Here is a 17,714-nt window from a genome sequence, read left to right as displayed (position 1 = left end):
CCCGGAGGTCCTGGCAGTTCCCATGGTCCAGGAGGTCCCAGGGGTCCTGAGTGCGCCGGTCGGCGGTCCCGGTGGTCCCAGTTGTCCTAGTGGTCCCGGTGGTCCCAGAAGTCCTGGGTGTTTCTAGCGGTCCTAATGTTCCCAGTGGTCCCGGTGGTCCCAGAGGTCCTAGTGTTCCGGGGACCCCAGTGGTCCCGGTGGCCCGATGCCCCCTGACCCAGCCCGACCGCTCCCCCAGTGGCCCCCAGGCTCCCCCCACCCCCCTCCGGCCCCTCCGCCACCCCCGACCCAAACCCCACACCGATCCCTCCGCCGCCGGCCGCTTCTCTCCCGTCTCCCTCCCCAGTCTGCAACACCTCGCTCTGCTCCTCGAAGCCCCCCAGATGTGGGCTGGGGGAAGAGCCCCAAACGGTCCTCCTCCAGGGAGACTGCTGCCCCTCCTTTGAATGCAGTAAGTGCCCGACGGATACCCACCTGCCCACAATAACAATAACGACCCAATTTGTTAAGCGCTTACTAGGGTGGATGCCCCCGTGTCCACCCCAGCGCTTAGAACAGCGCTCTGCACATAGTAAGCGCTTAACAGATACCAGCATCATTACAAGCTAATCGGGTTGGCTACAGTCCCTGTCCCACGTCAAGAGCGGAGGTTTTGGGGGGTGGAGGCCCAAGGGATGAAAGTCCATTTTTCGTCAGTTGGCAGTATTTATCTAGCTCCTACTGTGGGCGGAGCACTGTGCCAGCTGCCTAAGCGGCGCGGCTCAGTGGAAAGAGCACGGGCTTGGGAGTCAGAGGCCGTGGGTTCGAATCGCGGCTCTGCCGCTCGTCAGCCGGGTGACCGTGGGCGGGTCACTTCACTTCTCCGGGCCTCGGTTCCCTCATCTGTCAAATGGGGAGGAAGACCGTGAGCCTCCCGTGGGACGACCCGGTGACGCTGTATCCAGCCCAGCGTTTAGAACGGTGCTCTGCACATAGTAAGCGCTTAACAGATACCAACATTATTACTGCGTGCAGAGGACTGTGCCAGGAGCCTAATACGGGCAAACCGCTTTATGGGGCACCTGTCCCGTGCAGAACACTGAACTAAGCGCTGTGGGAAGTGCCACAGAGATGAAAGATCTCCGCCCTCAAGGGTCTTCGGATCTCACAGGAGAGATAGATGGGGAAACGGAGTGGAAAGATGGAGTCCCGTCAGTCAATCGGTGGTATTTATAGAGCGCTTACTACGTGCAGAGCACTGTACTAAGCGCTTGGGAGAAAACAGGGAACCAGCAGACCCGTTCTGTGGCCTTCCTCCGGGCAGCGGAGCTCCCGGGGGGGTGAGGGGAGGTCGCCGGCGGGAACGAGAACCCTGAAAGCCCCCGACCCTAAATGGATGCCCTCTGCCCCCCATTTTGTCTCGCAGAGCGTCGGCAGTGCGAGCACAACGGGACGCTGTACGGGGTAAGGCGGGGCGGGGGGCATCCCGGGGCGGGGGTCCCTGAGAAGGGGCATCCTCCAGTGACCACTCCTCTGGGCCCGCAACCGTCCCGGAGGCCCAGAGAAGGCGAACTCGGCCCTCAACCCGGCCTCTGCCTCAACCTACCCCGGAGCCGGCCCGGACTCTGGCCCTCTGAAGGGGTCTGGGGGGGGGGGTGGGGGACAGAGGGCCGGGGGCCCTTTTCATGGACAGGAGTGGAGCCTCCCACACCTAACTCTCCCCGTGACCCAGCGTGGACCATCCAACCCCTCCCCCCCCTCCGCCTCTCCCCCGTCCATCCCTGACTCCCCCACGGTCACCCAACGTGGACAATAATAATGTCGGTATTTGGTAAGCGCTTACTGTGTGCAGGGCAGTGTTCTAAGCGCTGGAGGAGATCCAGGGTCATCAAGTCGTCCCACGTGGGGCTCCCGGTCTTCATCCCCATTTTCCAGATGAGGGAAGGGAGGCCCAGAGAAGTGAAGCGACTCGCCCACGGTCACCCAGCTGCCCAAGTGGCAGAGGCGGGAGTCGAACTCATGACCTCTGACTCCCAAGCCCGGCCTCTTTTCCACTCAGCGGTGCTGCTTCTACTCACCCCCGCCCCCGACTCTCCCCTCGCCATGCGACCGTCCCCCACTGTTCCCTACCGTTTGTTCCGCCCCCTCGACCCTCTGGCTCCGTCGGGTCTCTTGCCCCAGGAGGTGGGATTTGAAGAACAGAAATTCTGCACCCGCCCCGTCCGCCCACCCCTTTCTGACTCCGCCAGTCCCAGCCCTGAGGAGGCACTCAGTATAGTGTCCGGCCCCCAGAAGGCCCCCACACGCAGCGCTCGGCCCCTGGGAGGTGTATAAGCACTTAACAAATGGCATTTAAAAAAAAAAAAATCCACTCCCCTTCCTCTTCGCTTAGACAGAAGCAGCGTGGCTCAGTGGAAAAAGCACGGGCTTCGGAGTCCGAGGTCACGGGTTCGACTCCCGGCTCGGCCACTCGTCAGCTGTGTGACCGTGGGCGAGTCACTTCGCTTCTCTGGGCCTCAGTTCCCTCATCTGGAAAATGGAGATGAAGACCGGGAGCCCCACGTGGGACGACCTGATTCCCCTGGGTCTCCCCCAGCGCTTAGAACAGTGCCCTGCACCTAGTAAGCGCTTAACAAATACCAACATTATTATTGGCGTGGCTCAGTGGAAAGAGCCCGGGCTTCGGAGTCAGAGGTCACGGGTTCGACTCCCGGCTCTGCCACTCGTCAGCTGTGTGACTGTGGGCGAGTCGCTTCGCTTCTCTGGGCCTCAGTTCCCTCACCTGTCAAATGGGGATGAAGACCGTGAGCCCCACGTGGGACGACCTGATTCCCCTGGGTCTACCCCGGCGCTTAGAACGGTGCCCTGCGCGTAGTAAGCGCTTAACAAATACCAACATCATTATTAGCTAATCCCCACGGTAACAGCCTCTAAATTTACAGTTTGTCTCTATGAAACCATCTTGGGGGTTCAGAGCAAATCCGTAAATCGGAAGCTATGACGTGAACTGTCCTTGCAGGGTTCAATTGAGAATTTACAGTGTTTGATTTCATTTGCATTTTACGTTCCATTAATTGGTCACTTAGAGAAGCAGCGCGGCCCAGTGGCAGGAGCCCGGGCTTGGGAGTCAGAGGTCATGGGTTCGAATCCCGGCTCTGTCACTCGTCAGCTGTGTGACTGTGGGCGAGTCGCCTAATTTCTCTGTGCCTCGGTGCCCTCATCTGTCAAATGGGGATTAACCGGGAGCCTCCCGGGGGCCGACCCGATGACCCCGTCTCTCCCCCAGCGCTTGGAACGGTGCTCTGCACACAGGAAGCGCTTAACAGACGCCAACGTGATTAGAATCGGGTGGTCGGCGAGGCCGCGGCCCGTCTCCGTCCTCTCCCGGGCGTAGGCCGCGACCCCGGCGGGCAGATTCCCCCCGCCCCTGACCCGCCGGGCGGCCCCTTCTCCCCTCCGCAGGTCGGGGCGAAGGTCACGTCCGTCGTCCCCTGCCATCGCTGCACCTGCCGGGAGGAGCCGGACCCCCGGACCCACGACTTCTGGTGGTGTGAACCCGAGACGTGCCACGCTGCCTGCCCCCAGGTCAGCGCCCGCGTCCTCCGGCCGGCCGGCCCCCGCCCCCCGAACTCTGTCCGGGAAGCGGCGTGGTCTAGTGGAAAGGGCCCCGGGTCGGGGGTCGGAGGTCGTGGGTTCTAATTCCGCTCCCTCACTCGTCCGCTACGTGACCTTGGGCAAGCCACTTAACTTCAGCGCGGCTCAGTGGCAAGAGCCCGGGCTTGGGGGTCAGAGGTCATGGGTTCGACTCCCGGCTCTGCCACCTGGCGGCTGTGGGACCGTGGGCGAGTCACTTCACTTCTCCGGGCCTCAGTTCCCTCATCCGGAAAATGGGGATTAACTGGGAGCCTCCCGGGGGACGACCCGATGACCCCGTATGTCCCCCAGCGCTTAGAACGGTGCTCTGCACCTAGTAAGCGCTTAACAGACACCAACATCGTCATCATTCTCAGTGCCTCGGTTCCCTCATTTGGAAAATGGGGATTAAGACCGTGAGCGCTTAGAACAGTGCTTGGCACGTGGTAAGCGCTTAACAAATGCCAGAATCATTATCATCATCATTATCCCTGCCCATCTTTGTCTGTCCATCTCTGCCCAACCTGTTCCGTCTGTCCATCCCCGCCCCCCGTCCGTCCGTCCGTCCTCCCGGGGTCTCGGCCGGGCCTGACCGGCCTCCTCCTTGCGCCCCCCCGGCAGGGCTTCGCCTACAGAGTCAAGGCCGGCAGCTGCTGCGGGCGGTGCGTGCAGACGGCCTGCCGGACCAAAGACGGCGGGTGGATCCAGGTAGGACTCGCACCCGGGGCCCACGACCAGCCCCAGGCATCAGGGATCTGCCACGTGGAGGGCAGGGCGGCCTTTATTATCCGAACCCCCTCCTCCTCAGCCGGACCCTCCCTCCCGGGGAGGCGACATGCCATAGTGAAGAAGCAGCCTGGCTCAGCGGAGAGAGCCCGGGCTTTGGAGTCAGAGGTCATGAGTTCGAATCCCGGCCCTGCCCCTTGTCAGCTGGGTGACCGGGGGCGAGTCACTTCGCTTCTCTGGGCCTCAGTTCCCTCATCTGGAAAATGGAGATAAAGACTGGGAGCCCCACGTGGGACAGGGACAGTCCCCAAACAGAGAACCTCGAATCCACCGCGGTGCTTAGTACGGTGCCCGTTTGGGCTCAGTGGAAAGAGCCCGGGCTTCGGGGTCATAGGTCACGGGTTCGACCCCCGGCCCGGCCACCTGGCAGCTGCGGGACTGCGGGCGGGTCGCTTCTCGGCGCCTCAGTTCCCTCATCGGTCAAATGGGGATTAACCGTGACGACCCGATGACCCCGTATCTCCCCCAGCGCTTAGAACGGTGCTCTGCACAGAGTAAGCGCTTCGCAGATACCAACCTTATCCTTATCGTCATCACCCGACCGTTCCACGGGCTGACCCCCCGCCCCGCTGCGGTTTCAGCCCAACCAGACCTGGGTGGACACCAAGGTGGACAACTGCACCGAGTACCTGTGTGAGCGGGTGGACGACGCGTTCCTCCTGAGCCCGGGGAGGACGGGGTGCCCCGACGTCACGCGCTGCCAGGTGAGGCCGCCCGCTCCGACCCCGGCCGCCCGCCGCCCTCCTCGCCGGCCCGGGCCCGGCCCCCGCCCGCCCTCGGCGCGTCGCTGCCACGACGGACTCCGTGTCGATCGGTCAATCCTCCGTACCCAACGCCAGCTGAGGGGAGAGCTCTGTAGCCGGTGCCCGGCGTTGACTGGACTAGGCGCCTACGGGGGGGGGGGGGAGCACTCTACGGGGCTCCTACCGTGTGCAGGGTGCTGTCCATGACCGTGGGCAAGTCACTTCACTTCTCTGTGGCTCAGTGACCTCATCTGGAAAATGGGGATCAACTGGGAGCCTCACGTGGGACGACCCGACGACCCTGGATCTCCCCCAGCGCTTAGAACAGTGGTCGGCGCGTAGTAAGCGCTTAACAAATACCAACATTATCATTACATTGTGTGTGGAGCTCTGTACTGAGCTACTCTGAGAAGCAGCGTGGCTCAGTGGCAAGAGCCCGGGCTCGGGAGTCAGAGGTCACGGGTTCGAATCCCGGCCCTGCCACTTGGCAGCTGGGGGACCGTGGGCGAGTCGCTTCGCTTCTCTGGGCCTCAGTGACCTCAGCTGGAAAATGGGGATTCGGACCGTGAGCCTCACGTGGGGCGACCTGATGACCCTGGCTCTCCCCCAGCGCTTAGAACGCTGCTCTGCGCATAGCGAGCGCTTAACAAATGCCAACATTAGAGAAGCAGCGCGGCTCAGCGGAAAGAGCCCGGGCTCGGGAGTCAGAGGTCATGGGTTCGAATCCCGGCTCCGCCCCTTGTCAGCCGGGTGACTGTGGGCGAGTCGCTTCGCTTCTCTGGGCCTCAGTTCCCTCATCTGTAAAATGGGGAGGAAGACCGTGAGCCCCACGTGGCACAACCTGATTTCCCTGGATCTCCCCCAGCGCTCAGAACAGTGCTCTGCACATAGTAAGCGCTTAACAAGTACCGACATGATTATTATTATTGTGCAAACCACGGTACCGTGCCTACTGGGCACAGAGGCTCTACTGGGCATCGTTGTTCCGAGGCTTTTATTGGGTGCCTACTCTGTACAGAGCGCTGTACTGAGCACCTCCAGTGTGCAGACCACTGTGCCGCGTGCTTGGAGAGTCCAGGGGAATGTATCAGACGGAGCCCGTGCGTCCGAGAAGCTAACGGTCCATCGGCCAACGGCATTTACTAAGCGTTCGCCGTGGGCAGAGCACTGTACTGAACGCTTGGGAGAGGACGACAGGCTGTAAGCTCGTTGTGGGCAAGGAATGTGTCTGTTTACGGTCGTACTGGACTGTCACCGGCGCTCAGGAGAGTGCCCTGCACATAGTAAACGCTCAATAAACACGACTGAATGAATTTAACCAAGTTGGGAGACGCGTCCCCCGGCCACGGGGAGCTTTCAGTCTGGCGGGGCGGGGCGGAGAGTTACTGAGATTCCTTCATTCGTTCAATAGGATTTATTGAGCGCTTACTAGGTGCAGAGCACTGGACTAAGCGCTCGGAACGGACAAATCGGTAACAGATAGAGGCGGTCCCTGCCCTTCGACGGGCTCACGGTCTAATCGGGGGAGACGGACCGACGAGAACGACGGCGATAGATAGATGACAAGCCAGGCCAATGCCATGCGGACAAGGGGGTGCCCTCACCGACCTTCCTACTCCATTCTGATCCTCCTCGACCTCTCGGCCGCCTTTGACACCGTCGACCGTCCCCTCCTCCTCCACACCTCATCTCGCCTCGGCTTCACGGACTCCGTCCTCTCCCGCTTCTCCTCTCGCCTCTCCGGCCGGTCCTCCTCGGTCTCCTTCGCGGGCGCCTCCTCCCCCTCCCGTCCTTTAACCGTCGGAGTTCCTCGAGGGTCGGTTCTCGGCCCTCTCCCGTTCTCCATCTACGCTCCCTCCCTCGGTGAACTCATCCGCCCTCACGGCTTCGACTACCTCCTCTACGCGGATGACACGCAGATCTCCATCTCCGCCCCCGTCCTCTCCCCCCTCGCTTCGGGCAGGCATCCCCTCCCGCCCCCGGGACGTCTCCGCCCGGATGTCGGCCCGCCGCCCGAAACTCGACGTGAGCGAGACCGAGCTCCCCATCTTCCCTCCCGAGCCCGGTCCTCTCCCGGACTTCCCCATCGCCGTGGACGGCGCGACCGTCCCTCCCGTCTCTCGGGCCCGCGACCTCGGCGTCGTCCTCGACTCGTCTCTCTCGTTCGCCCCACGCGCCCTATCCGTCACCGAGACCCGTCGGCCTCGCCTCTACGATATCGCCGAGACCCGCCCTCTCCTCTCCACCCGAACGGCTACCTCACCGCTACGGGCTCTCGTTATATCCCGGCTAGACTACCGTGGCGACCTTCTCTCCGATCTCCCTCCTCTCTCGCCCCGCTCCGGTCTATTCTTCGCTCCGCCGCCCGGCTCATCTTCCCGCAGAAAAGATCTGGGCCTGTCACCCCCCCCCCCTCCGGTGGTTGCCCATCGACCTCGGCTCCAAACAAAAACTCCTCACTCTAGGTTTCGAGGCTCTCCGTCACCTCGCCCCTTCCTACCTCTCCTCCCTTCTCTCTTTCTCCCGCCCACCCCGCACGCTCCGCTCCTCCGCCGCCCGCCTCCTCGCCGTCCCCCGGTCTCGCCCGTCCCGCCGTCGACCCCCGGGCCGCGTCCTCCCGCCGTCCCGGGACGCCCTCCCTCCTCGCCTCCGCCAGACTCATTCTCTTCCCCTCTTCGAATCCCTACTTAGAGCTCACCTCCTCCGAGAGGCCTTCCCGGACTGAGCTCCCCCCTTTTTTCCCTCTGCTCCCTCCACTCCCCCCCTTCACCTCTCCTCAGCTAAACCCTCTTCTCCCCCCTCTCCCTCTCCTCCTCCCCCTCTCCCGTCCCACCCCCTCGGCACTGTACTCGTCCGCTCGACTGTCTGTATCTTCATGACCCTATTTATTTTGTTTATTTTGTTTAATGAGATGTACAGCACCCTGATTCTATTTAGCCGCCACTGTTTTCACGAGATGTCCTTCCCCTCGACTCTATTTATCGCCATCGTTCCCGTCCGTCCGTCTCCCCCGATTAGACCGTGAGCCCGTCGAAGGGCGGGGACCGTCTCCGTCTGTTGCCGACTTGTTCGTTCCAAGCGCCTAGTCCAGTGCTCCGCACATAGTAAGCGCTCAATAAATACTAGTGAATGAATGAATCCCCCCCATCTCAGAGGGAGGGAGAACAGAGATGTGACCCCCCCTCCCCAATTCATTCGATCGTATTTATTGAGCGCTTACTAGGTGCAGTGTACTAAGCGCTTGGAACGGACAAATCGGTAACAGAGAGAGACGGTCCCCGCCCTCTGATGGGCTTACGGGAAGCAGCACGGCTCAGTGGAAAGAGGCCGGGAGTCAGAGGTCACGGGTTCGGATCCCGACTCCGCCACGTGTCCGCTGGGTGACCGTGGGCGAGTCACTTCGCTTCTCTGGGCCTCAGTTCCCTCATCTGGAAAACGGGGATTAACCGGGAGCCTCACGTGGGACGACCCGATGACCCTGTATCTCCCCCTGCGCTTAGAACGGTGCTCTGCGCATGGTGAGCGCTTAAATACCAACATTATTATTATTATTATTATTATTATTAATCGGGGGGGACGGACAGACAGGAACAATAGCAATAAATAGCAGCGAATAAATAAACAGCCAGGCCAGTGCCATGTGGACCGGCGGGTGCCCTCGCCAACCTTCCCATCGCCCCCATCTCAGAGGGAGGGAGTACAGGGATGCGCCCACCCCCCCATTCGTTCGATCGTATTTATGGAGCGCTTACCGCGTGCAGAGCACTGGACTAAGCGCCGGGGAAGTACAGTTCGGCGACAGAGAGAGACAATCCCCGTCCCGTTTAACCGTCCCGGGGTCCCGCGGCAGGCCGGGCCTTGACCCTCCGCGTCCCCGCCGGCCGGCACCGCCCGCCGTGCCCTCCCGCGGCCCGGGATCCTCGGCAGGTCTAACCTCCAGCCCTCTCTCTGTCCCCGTGCCCGTCCAGGGAAGACTGCAGAAGGTTGGCTGCTGCTACGAATGTAGGAACGACACCGGTACGTGGCCAGCGCGCGCCCCTTGGGGACGCCCCCTCCGAGGCCCCAGCCTCGGCGTGGCTCAGCGGAGAGAGCCCGGGCTCGGGAGTCGGAGGTCATGGGTTCGAATCCCGGCTCCGCCCCTCGGCAGCTGGGGGACTGTGGGCAGGTCGCCTCTCTGGGCCTCGGTGACCTCATCTGGAAAATGGGGATTAAGACCGGGAGCCTCACGGGGGACGAGCTGAGGACCCCCGTGTCTCCCCCAGTGCTTAGAACGGTGCTCCGCACATAGTAAGCGCTCCGCAAATACCAACATTATCTCGGGGGGCTGCTGGACGGGGGGGGGGGCCCGCCCCCTCTTCTTGGAGATCGGGAGACCCAAGCCTCGGTTTTCCGAGCGCGGTCGGAAGACCGCGAGCCCACTGTGTGTAGTGAGTTGGACGGGGGGGGGGGGGTGACGCGGAAGGTCGGGGTCCCCGCGCTCCCAGGGAGCGTGTTCTATCTAACCCCGGCTCCTCCGCTTGTCTGCCGTGTGCCCTTGGACGAGTCGCTTCGCTCCTCTGGGCCTCAGTTCCCTCATCTGTAAAACGGGGATGAAGACCGAGCCCCCCCCCACGGGGGACAAACCCACTACCTCGTATCTACCTCGTATCTGCCGAGAAGCAGCATGGTGCGGTGGCTAGAGCGCGAGCCTGGGAGCCGGAAGGTCCCGGGTTCTAATCCCGGCTCAGCCACTCGTCTGCTGCGTGACCTCGGACAAGTCGCTTCGCTTCCCTGGGCCTCAGTCACCTCATCTACACAATGGGAATCGAGACCGTGAGCCCCACGTGGGCCAGGGATTGGGTCCCACCCCATCTGCTCGTATCAACCCCAGCGCTCAGTACAGTGCCTGGCACATAGTCAAGCGCCTAACGATAACGATGGCGTTTTTTTAAGCGCTTGCTATGTGCGAAGCCCCGTGCTAAGCGCCGAGGGGATACGAAGTGATCAGGTTGTCCCACGTGGGGCTCACGGTCTTCATCCCCATTTTACAGACGAGGGAACTGAGGCGGAGGGCAGTCTGGTGACTCGACCGGGGTCACACAGCAGACAAGCGGCGGAGCTGGGATTAGAACCCGCGACCTCGGACTCCCAAGTCCGTGCTCTGAGCCGCGCCGCTTCCCTGGGCCCTTAACAAATACCAGCATCGTTATCATCATTAGGGCTCGTCTCTATTTGCTGCCGAATTTTACTTTCCAAGAGCTTCGTCCAGTGCTCTGCACAGAGTAAGCGCTCAATACGAGCGAATGAATGAACGCACGCTGACCTCGACCCCCCCCCCCCAGACACTAGACCAGAAAGCGGGGAGCCCCCACTCCACCCCGCGCCGCCCCCCCGAGCCGCCGGAGCCGCGTGGCTCAGTGGCTTCGGAGTCGGAGGTCACGGGTTCGACTCCCGGCTCTGCCGCTCGTCAGCTGGGTGACGGCGGGCGAGTCGCTTCGCTTCTCTGGGCCTCGGCGACCTCGTCTGTCAAACGGGGATGGAGACCGGGAGCCCCACGGGGGACGACCCGACGACCCCGGTGTCCACCCCGGCGCTTGGAACGGTGCTCTGCACGTAGGAAGCGCTTAACCCATCCCAACGTGGTTATCATCCTTTGCCCCAAGACGGCGGACGAACCGGGGGGTGGCCTTCGGAGCCCGGCGGCCTCCGGCCCGTCCGGGAGGCAGGGCCCCGCGGCGGGGGCGGGAGGGGGGCGGGGGGTTGGACGAGATGACCCCCGGGGACGCCCGCCGGCCGGGTGGGCCTCCGGGGTTCGGGGGGGGGCACGGGGAGGGGAGGGCCTCACCCGCGTCCCCTCCGTCCCGGGCAGAGCTCTGCCAGGTGCGGGTCAAGGAGACGGTGCTCACCCACGACGGCTGCCGGACCGAGGCGCCCGTCAACGTGACCTTCTGCGAGGGGACGTGTCACACCAGCTCCATGTGAGTACGGGGGGCTCCGAGCCCCTCCACGCCCACAACCCCCCTCCCCGGGGCACGGGGGGGCTGCGTGGCGCGGGGGGCTCCCCGAGCCCGTCGTCGGGCGGGGACCGTCTCTACGGGAAGCAGCGTGGCTCAGTGGGAAGCGCCCGGGCTCTGGAGTCCGAGGTCATGGGCTCGAAGGCCGGCGCGGCCACTCGGCCGCCGGGTGACCGGGGGCGAGCCGCTTCGCTTCTCTGGGCCTCGGTCCCCTCGTCTGGAAAATGGGGATGGAGACCGTGAGCCCCACGTGGGACGACCTCATTCCCCAGCGTCTACCCCAGCGCTTGGAACGGTGCTCTGCACATAGTAAGCGCTTAACAGATACCAACATTATCATCTGTGGCCAAATTGTCCATTCCAAGCGCCGAGTACGGTGCCCCGCACATAGTAAGCGCTCAATAAATACGATCGAACGAATGGATAATCTTGGCGGGGGTGGGCTTCCTGGAGAAGGAGCTCGGCCCACCCAGTGGGGCTTGCCGCGGGTTTGGGGCTTGAAGCACGCGTGGGGGAAACTCACACCCAGGCCCCCGTCCTCCCCTGCAGCTTCCGCTGCCGCCGCCCAGGGTGTCTGTTAAGCGCTTACTATGTGCCAGGCGCTGTTCTGAGCGCTAGGGTAGATATCCCAGCTCCGCCACTCGTCGGCCGTGTGACCGTGGGCGAGCCGCTTCGCTTCTCTGGGCCTCGGTCCCCTCGTCTGGAAAACGGGGATGGAGACCGGGAGCCCCACGTGGGACGACCCGATTCCCCCGCGTCTACCCCAGCGCTTGGAACGGTGCTCCGCACCTAGTAAGCGCTTAACAGATACCAACATCATTATTATTATAATGTATTGACGTTCATTCATTCATTCATTCATTCATCCGTATTTATTGAGCGCTTACTAGGTGCGGAGCACTGGACTAAGCGCTTGGAATGGGCAGATCGGTAACAGAGAGAGACGGTCCCCGCCCTTTGACGGGCTCACGGCCTAATCGGGCATGGGAAGCGGCGTGGCTCAGTGGAAAGAGCCCGGGCGTTGGAGTCAGAGATCATGGGTTCGAATCCCGGCTCTGCCACTTGGCAGCCGGGTGACTTCGGGCGAGTCGCTTCGCTTCTCGGCGCCTCGGTCCCCTCATCCGGAAAACGGGGATGGAGACCGTGAGCCCCACGTGGGACGACCCGATTCCCCCGTGTCTACCCCAGCGCTCAGGACGGCGCTCCGCACGCAGTAAGCGCTTAACAGATACCAACGTTATCATCACTACGGGGCTCGCGGTCTTCATCCCCGTTTTCCCGACGAGGCAACGGAGGCCCAGAGAAGCTAAGTGGCCCGCCCCGAGTCGCGCAGCGGAGCGGCGGAACCGGGATTCGAACCCACGACCTCTGACCGCCAAGCCGGGGCTCTTGCCCCCGGGACCCAAGGAGACCCCTGGTCCGGGAGCCTTTGGTTTCGGCTTCTCTTAAAGTTATTCAAGCGCTTCCCAACGGAGGCGAGGAGCGGGAGGCGGCGGGCCGGGGGCCGGGAGGCGTACGGGCGGGAGGTGAGGGGCGGGAGGCCGGGGTCAGGGGTCAGAGGTCGGGCGAGGGCGCCGACCAGCTGGGTGTCCCCCGGCAGCTACTCGGCGGAGGCGAGCGCCATGGAGCGGCGGTGCGGCTGCTGCCAGGAGGAGGCCACCCGCCCGCGCGACGTGGCCCTGCTGTGCCCCGGCGGCGCCCGCGTCCTCTTCTCCTACACCCACGTGGAGCGGTGCGGGTGCCGGTCCGCCTGCCCGCCGCCCTCCGCCGCCACGCCCCGGGACGGGGGCGACGCCTCGGCCTAGACCGCCCCCCCGGCCCCGACCCCGTCCGGCGTCGGCGACCCGCCGCGCTCCGCGCTCCCGTCCCCGCCGCCCGAGAGCTCCCCGGCCGCCGAGACGCGCTCCCCGACGGCTTAGGACGGCGCTCCGCCGGAAGCGGGCGCCCCGCGAAGCCATCGGCCCGCCGCGGGCCGTCCCCTGCGCCCGGTCGGCACGGCCCCCGGCCCGCGCTCCGGACGCCCCCCCCTCCCCGCACCCGGAAGGCGCTCGGCGCGACCGCCCGCGCCCGCCGGGCACCCGGCACGGCCCCCGGCCCCGCGGGAGACCCGCGCGCCCGGAGCCCGGGGAGCGCCGTGCCCTCGGCCGGCGGCCGGCTCGCGGGGAGGACGGCGGGAGTCGCCGAGCGCCGTACCGAGCGTCTGGGAGACGACGGCGGAGACACGAGACGCGTTCCCCGTCGGCGAGCGGCCTGACCCCTCTCGGGGAGAGACGGACACGCGGACCCACCCTGGCGAGCCGGGCGGGCGCGGCCGGGCGCCGCCGGGCCGGGGAGGGGGGCCTCGGGTTTCTGTTAACTTTTGGCCAGGGGCGATCCAATAAACGGTCAGCGCCGGGCGGGGGGACGGACGGACCCCCCCGGACTCCAAGTTGGCGACTCCGTCTCCCGCCTCCGGCCCCCCTCGCGGACCCCCGCTCCGGCTGACCCCTCTCCCGGTCCTCCCCGCCGGACCCCCGCCCCAGAGTCCCCCCGCCATCCCGCGCCAGACCCCCCTCTCCTAGTCCAACCCACCCCCCCCCCCAGAACCCGGGCCTCTCCGCCGACCCCCGGACCTCCCCCCCCCCCCCCCATAATAACCGATATTACGGTATCTGTTAAGCGCCCACTACGTGCCGAGCACCGTTCTGACCGCCGGGGTAGAGACGGGGTAATCAGGTGGTCCCACGTGGGGCTCACGCTTTCGATCCCCGTCTTCCGGAGGAGGTAACCGAGGCGCGGAGCGGCGAAGGGACTCGCCCGAGGTCGCCCAGCGGGCGAGCGGCGGAGCCGGGATCAGAACCCGCGACCTCGACTCCCAAGCCCGGGGTCTTAGGGGAAGCAGCGCGGCTCCGTGGAAAAGGGCCCGGGCTTCGGAGTCGGAGGTCACGGGTTCGACTCCCGGCTCGGCCGCTCGTCGGCTGTGGGACCGTGGGCGAGTCGCTTCGCTTCTCTGGGCCTCGGTTCCCTCATCTGCAAAATGGGGATGAAGACCGTGAGCCTTCAGCGCGTAGCGAGCGCTTAACAGATACCAACGTTACTGCCACTAAGCCACGCTGCTTCTCTCCCTTTCACCCGCCCCCCCCCTTCTCCCCAATTCTCCTCAGCTCAGACCCTTCTTCTCCCTGCCCCCACAGCTGCCCCGTGGTCCCCCCACCTCCACCGGACCCCCTCCCGGTCCCACGCGGGTGCGGGAGCGGGAGGGCCGCGGCCAGCGGGATCGCGTCGGGTCGCGGCCTCCGGGGCTCGGCAGCCGGGGGACGCTGACTGGAGACGCCGACCGGGGAAGCGGCGTGGGGCGGTGGGAAGGGCCCGGGCTTCCGAGTCGGGGGTCACGGGTTCGACTCCCGGCCCTGCCGCTCGTCGGCTGCGTGACCGGGGGGCGAGTGGCTTCGCTTCTCTGGGCCTCAGTGACCTCGTCTGGAAAACGGGGATTAACCGGGAGCCTCGCGTGGGACGGCCCGATGACCCCGTACCCACCCCGGCGCTCAGAACGGTGCTCTGCACAGAGTAAGCGCTTCACAGACACCATCGTCATCACCGTTACCGGACGCTCACCAGCCGGGTCCCCGAAACGCCGCCCCCTCCCACTGGGCCGAGCCTCCGGGTGAGGCCGGCGTCGGCCGGGCCCCCCCCCCCCACCCCAGGAGGGACCTACGGCCCCCGGGCGGCGAGGCGCGGGTTCCGGACCCCCCCCCCGCCCGCGCCCCGTTTCCGAAGGGAAGGGCCTCTCCCCTCCCCGCCGGGGACCCCGGACCAGGACTGGGAAGCGGGGCGGCCTAGCGGACGGGGCCCGGGCCTCAGAGGACCTGGGTTCCAATCTCGGCTCCGCCCGTGCCGCATGACCTCAGGCGAGTCGCTTCGCTTCTCCGGGCCTCAGTTGCCTTCTCTGGAAAACGGGGATTAAGACCGTGAGGGGGCAGGAACCGTAGCCCGATAAACCTCTATCTACCCCGGTGTTTGACGCACGGGGAAGAGCTTAACGAGCACCGGAAAATAAGCCAACCTCTCCGACCGCTGTCCAACTGCCCCTTCTCTGGTCTGCTTTTAAGCGCTCCGCCGTGTGCCGGGCGCCGCGCTGAGAGCTGAGGTAGACGGAGAGGTCGGACCCGGTCCGCGTCCCACGTAGGGCTCACGGGCGCGTCCCCGTTTTCCGGATGGGGCAACCGAGGCGTAGGGAAGCGAAGAGACTTGCCCGAGGTCACGGCGCAGACGAGAGGTGGAGTCGGGATTAGAATCCGGGTCCTCCCGAGTCCCCGGCCCCACCCGCCGGGCCGACGCCGCCCCTCGTGGATCAGGGCGTCCGAGGGACGGCGTGGCGGGAGGGGAGGGGTACGCGACTCCGAGACCCCCCCGCCGGCTTCGCGAAGGATCCACCACTCCGTTCTCGTCCGGGTGATCGTTTATTAAATTAGAAGAATGAAAAAGTGGCGATTATCATACAGTGAAAGGACGCCGGGCCCCGACGATACGGTTAGAGACGAAAAGGCGGGACCGGACGACGGGGGTCACGGCGGGACGCCTCGGGTACGCGGTCGCGTCCCGGGGGTACGCGAGCAGACGGCCGGGGGAGGGGGCGGGGGGGGAAGCGCGGGGTCGGCGGGGACGCCGGATTGCGGAGAGAAAGCGGCGAGGGGGTCGAGCCGGACCGACGGAGTCCCGCCGTCGGCCGGTCCCCCCGACCCGGGCCCGCCCCCGACCGGGGGCGGTCGACCCCCACGCTCTGGCGAGCCGGGGCGGGAAGGGGTGCGGATCGGGGGGCCGGGCGCGACCGACGCGTCGCTTAAACTGGAACCGAAGGTGACTCCCCGCCCTCCCAGCCGGACGAAGGTCTGGAGGCGGGGCGCCTTCCTCCTGTCACCCCCGGGGGTTTTCCCAGGCCCCGGGGATGTGGGGTTCGAACTGAGGGGGACGCGCGGGGGGCGCCCCGGCCCCGGCCCGGCTCCCCCGCCCCGACCGACCCCATCTGGACTCCTCCGCCGGGTCCGAAGAGCCGGCCCCGTGGCCGGGGGCGGACCCCCGGGGGTCCGCCCCCGATTTCCCGGAGCGGCGGGAGGGCGGGGGGGAGAGCCCGGAGCCCCCCCCCCGGCCCCCCCGGGACGATTCGTCGAAACTCACGCGGCGGATCTGAGATCCCCCGACTCCTCCGGGCGTCGCGGGGGAGCGGTTCGGTGAGGCCGGAGATGACCGCGGCCTCGAACCTCCCGCGACGCCCTCCGGTCCGGCGTTTTCAGACCCGGCGGGAAACCCGGGCGGGGCGAGCGCGCGGTCTGCCCGGCCCGCCGCGCCCCCGCCTCGGCCCCGGGCGGGACGGTACCGAAGAGCGGCCGCCGTGGAGCCCGCGGGGGCGGACCGCCGGCTTCTCGGAGAGGACGGCGTCGGGTCGACGGGGCGGGGTCTCGGGCTAGGAGGCCCCCTCTCCCCGGGAGGGAGGACCCCGGCCCGGCCGCCGCCTCCGCCCGCGGCCCGGGACGGGCCCGCCGACGTTCGGGAGGCCACGGGTCCCCGTCCGGAGAGACCCGCGCTCCCCCCGCCGTCGGGGTGGGGGGTCTTCCGCCGGCAGGGCGGGGACCGACGACGCCCCGGACCCCGGTGGCGCCCGCCCCCGGCACCCTCTGTCTTTCCCGCCACAGAGGAAAGGCCCCCGGGGGTCTCCCCCGTCGCCGCCACCCAGAAGAGACCCGCCGCGTGAAACCCCACCTGACGAACGTCACCGCGCTCTTGCCTCTCAAGTCCTAAAAAAATAAATATTTACGAGCAGCAGATCGGAAAGCGGATGCCCCGGCGGCCTCAGGACCGACCGGCGCGGAGGAGGAGGAGGAGGGACCCGGGGGGCGGCCCCGGGCGCCGCCGACCCCCGGCCCCCGTGGGCTCCCCGGCGGGTCCCCGAGGCGGGCGGGGCGCCGGGCGGGGGCGGAGGAGTCCGGGCGGCATCTCGGGGCGCCGCTCCCGCGGCTTCTCGCGTCCGGAGGCGTCTCCGCGGGGCGCCCGGTTCCCTCCGGCCGAGACCGAGCCAGACGCCGGCGTGAGAACGCCCGGGGTGGCGGCCCGAGGCCGACCGGGCGGCCGGGAGGGACGGCGCCCACGCCCCGCCGCGGCCCCCGCTCCCGATCCCGGCCGCGAGGACCCCATCCCCGAGCCCGCGGCCCCGGCCGGGCCCGTCGTCCACAGATCGGACGCGCCCCGCCCGCCGCTCTCGGGACGCCGGCAGACAGATCGGAGGCGGCGGGGGCGGCCCGAGGGGGACCTCCGCCCGGGCCCCGGGGACGGGGCGGGAGCCGGCGGGGTCGGGGGCGGACCCGGGGGGTCCGGCTCCTCCCCGGCCACGGGGGCCGCCTTCGGAAGCCGGGAGATTTTATTAAAGGCGAGGGGACAAGCGGCGGGGGAGGTGGGGAGCGGAGAGGTCCGGCACGTCCCGCGGGGACCTCGGCTCGCGGGCGGCTCCGGGCAGCCGGGAGCTCGCCCGCGCTCTCCCCCGGGGCGGGGGACGGAGGGGGAGGGAGGGCCGCCCCGACCGCCCTCCCGGCTCCCCGAGCCCCCCGCC

At 66.5% G+C, this 17,714-nt stretch overlaps 1 protein-coding gene across 1 annotated transcript in view; it reads left to right on the top strand.

Annotated features, from left to right (window-relative positions):
• Window positions 1-16,909, top strand: part of LOC103167280 (mucin-5AC-like) — a 78,209-nt gene extending 61,300 nt beyond the window's left edge. Inside the window, 10 exon segments of the mRNA XM_039911647.1 lie at window positions 347-451; window positions 1,406-1,443; window positions 3,442-3,564; window positions 4,234-4,320; window positions 4,980-5,102; window positions 9,110-9,158; window positions 10,990-11,098; window positions 12,735-12,933; window positions 14,308-14,471; window positions 16,804-16,909. Of these exon segments, the coding sequence (XP_039767581.1) occupies window positions 347-451; window positions 1,406-1,443; window positions 3,442-3,564; window positions 4,234-4,320; window positions 4,980-5,102; window positions 9,110-9,158; window positions 10,990-11,098; window positions 12,735-12,933; window positions 14,308-14,471; window positions 16,804-16,909 (1,103 nt within the window).
• The last annotated feature ends 805 nt before the right edge of the window (window positions 16,910-17,714 follow it).

Source organism: Ornithorhynchus anatinus, chromosome 3 (genome assembly GCF_004115215.2).
Source record: "Ornithorhynchus anatinus isolate Pmale09 chromosome 3, mOrnAna1.pri.v4, whole genome shotgun sequence".
Classification (NCBI taxonomy): domain Eukaryota; kingdom Metazoa; phylum Chordata; class Mammalia; order Monotremata; family Ornithorhynchidae; genus Ornithorhynchus; species Ornithorhynchus anatinus.
This window is presented reverse-complemented; position numbering and strand designations above follow the sequence as displayed.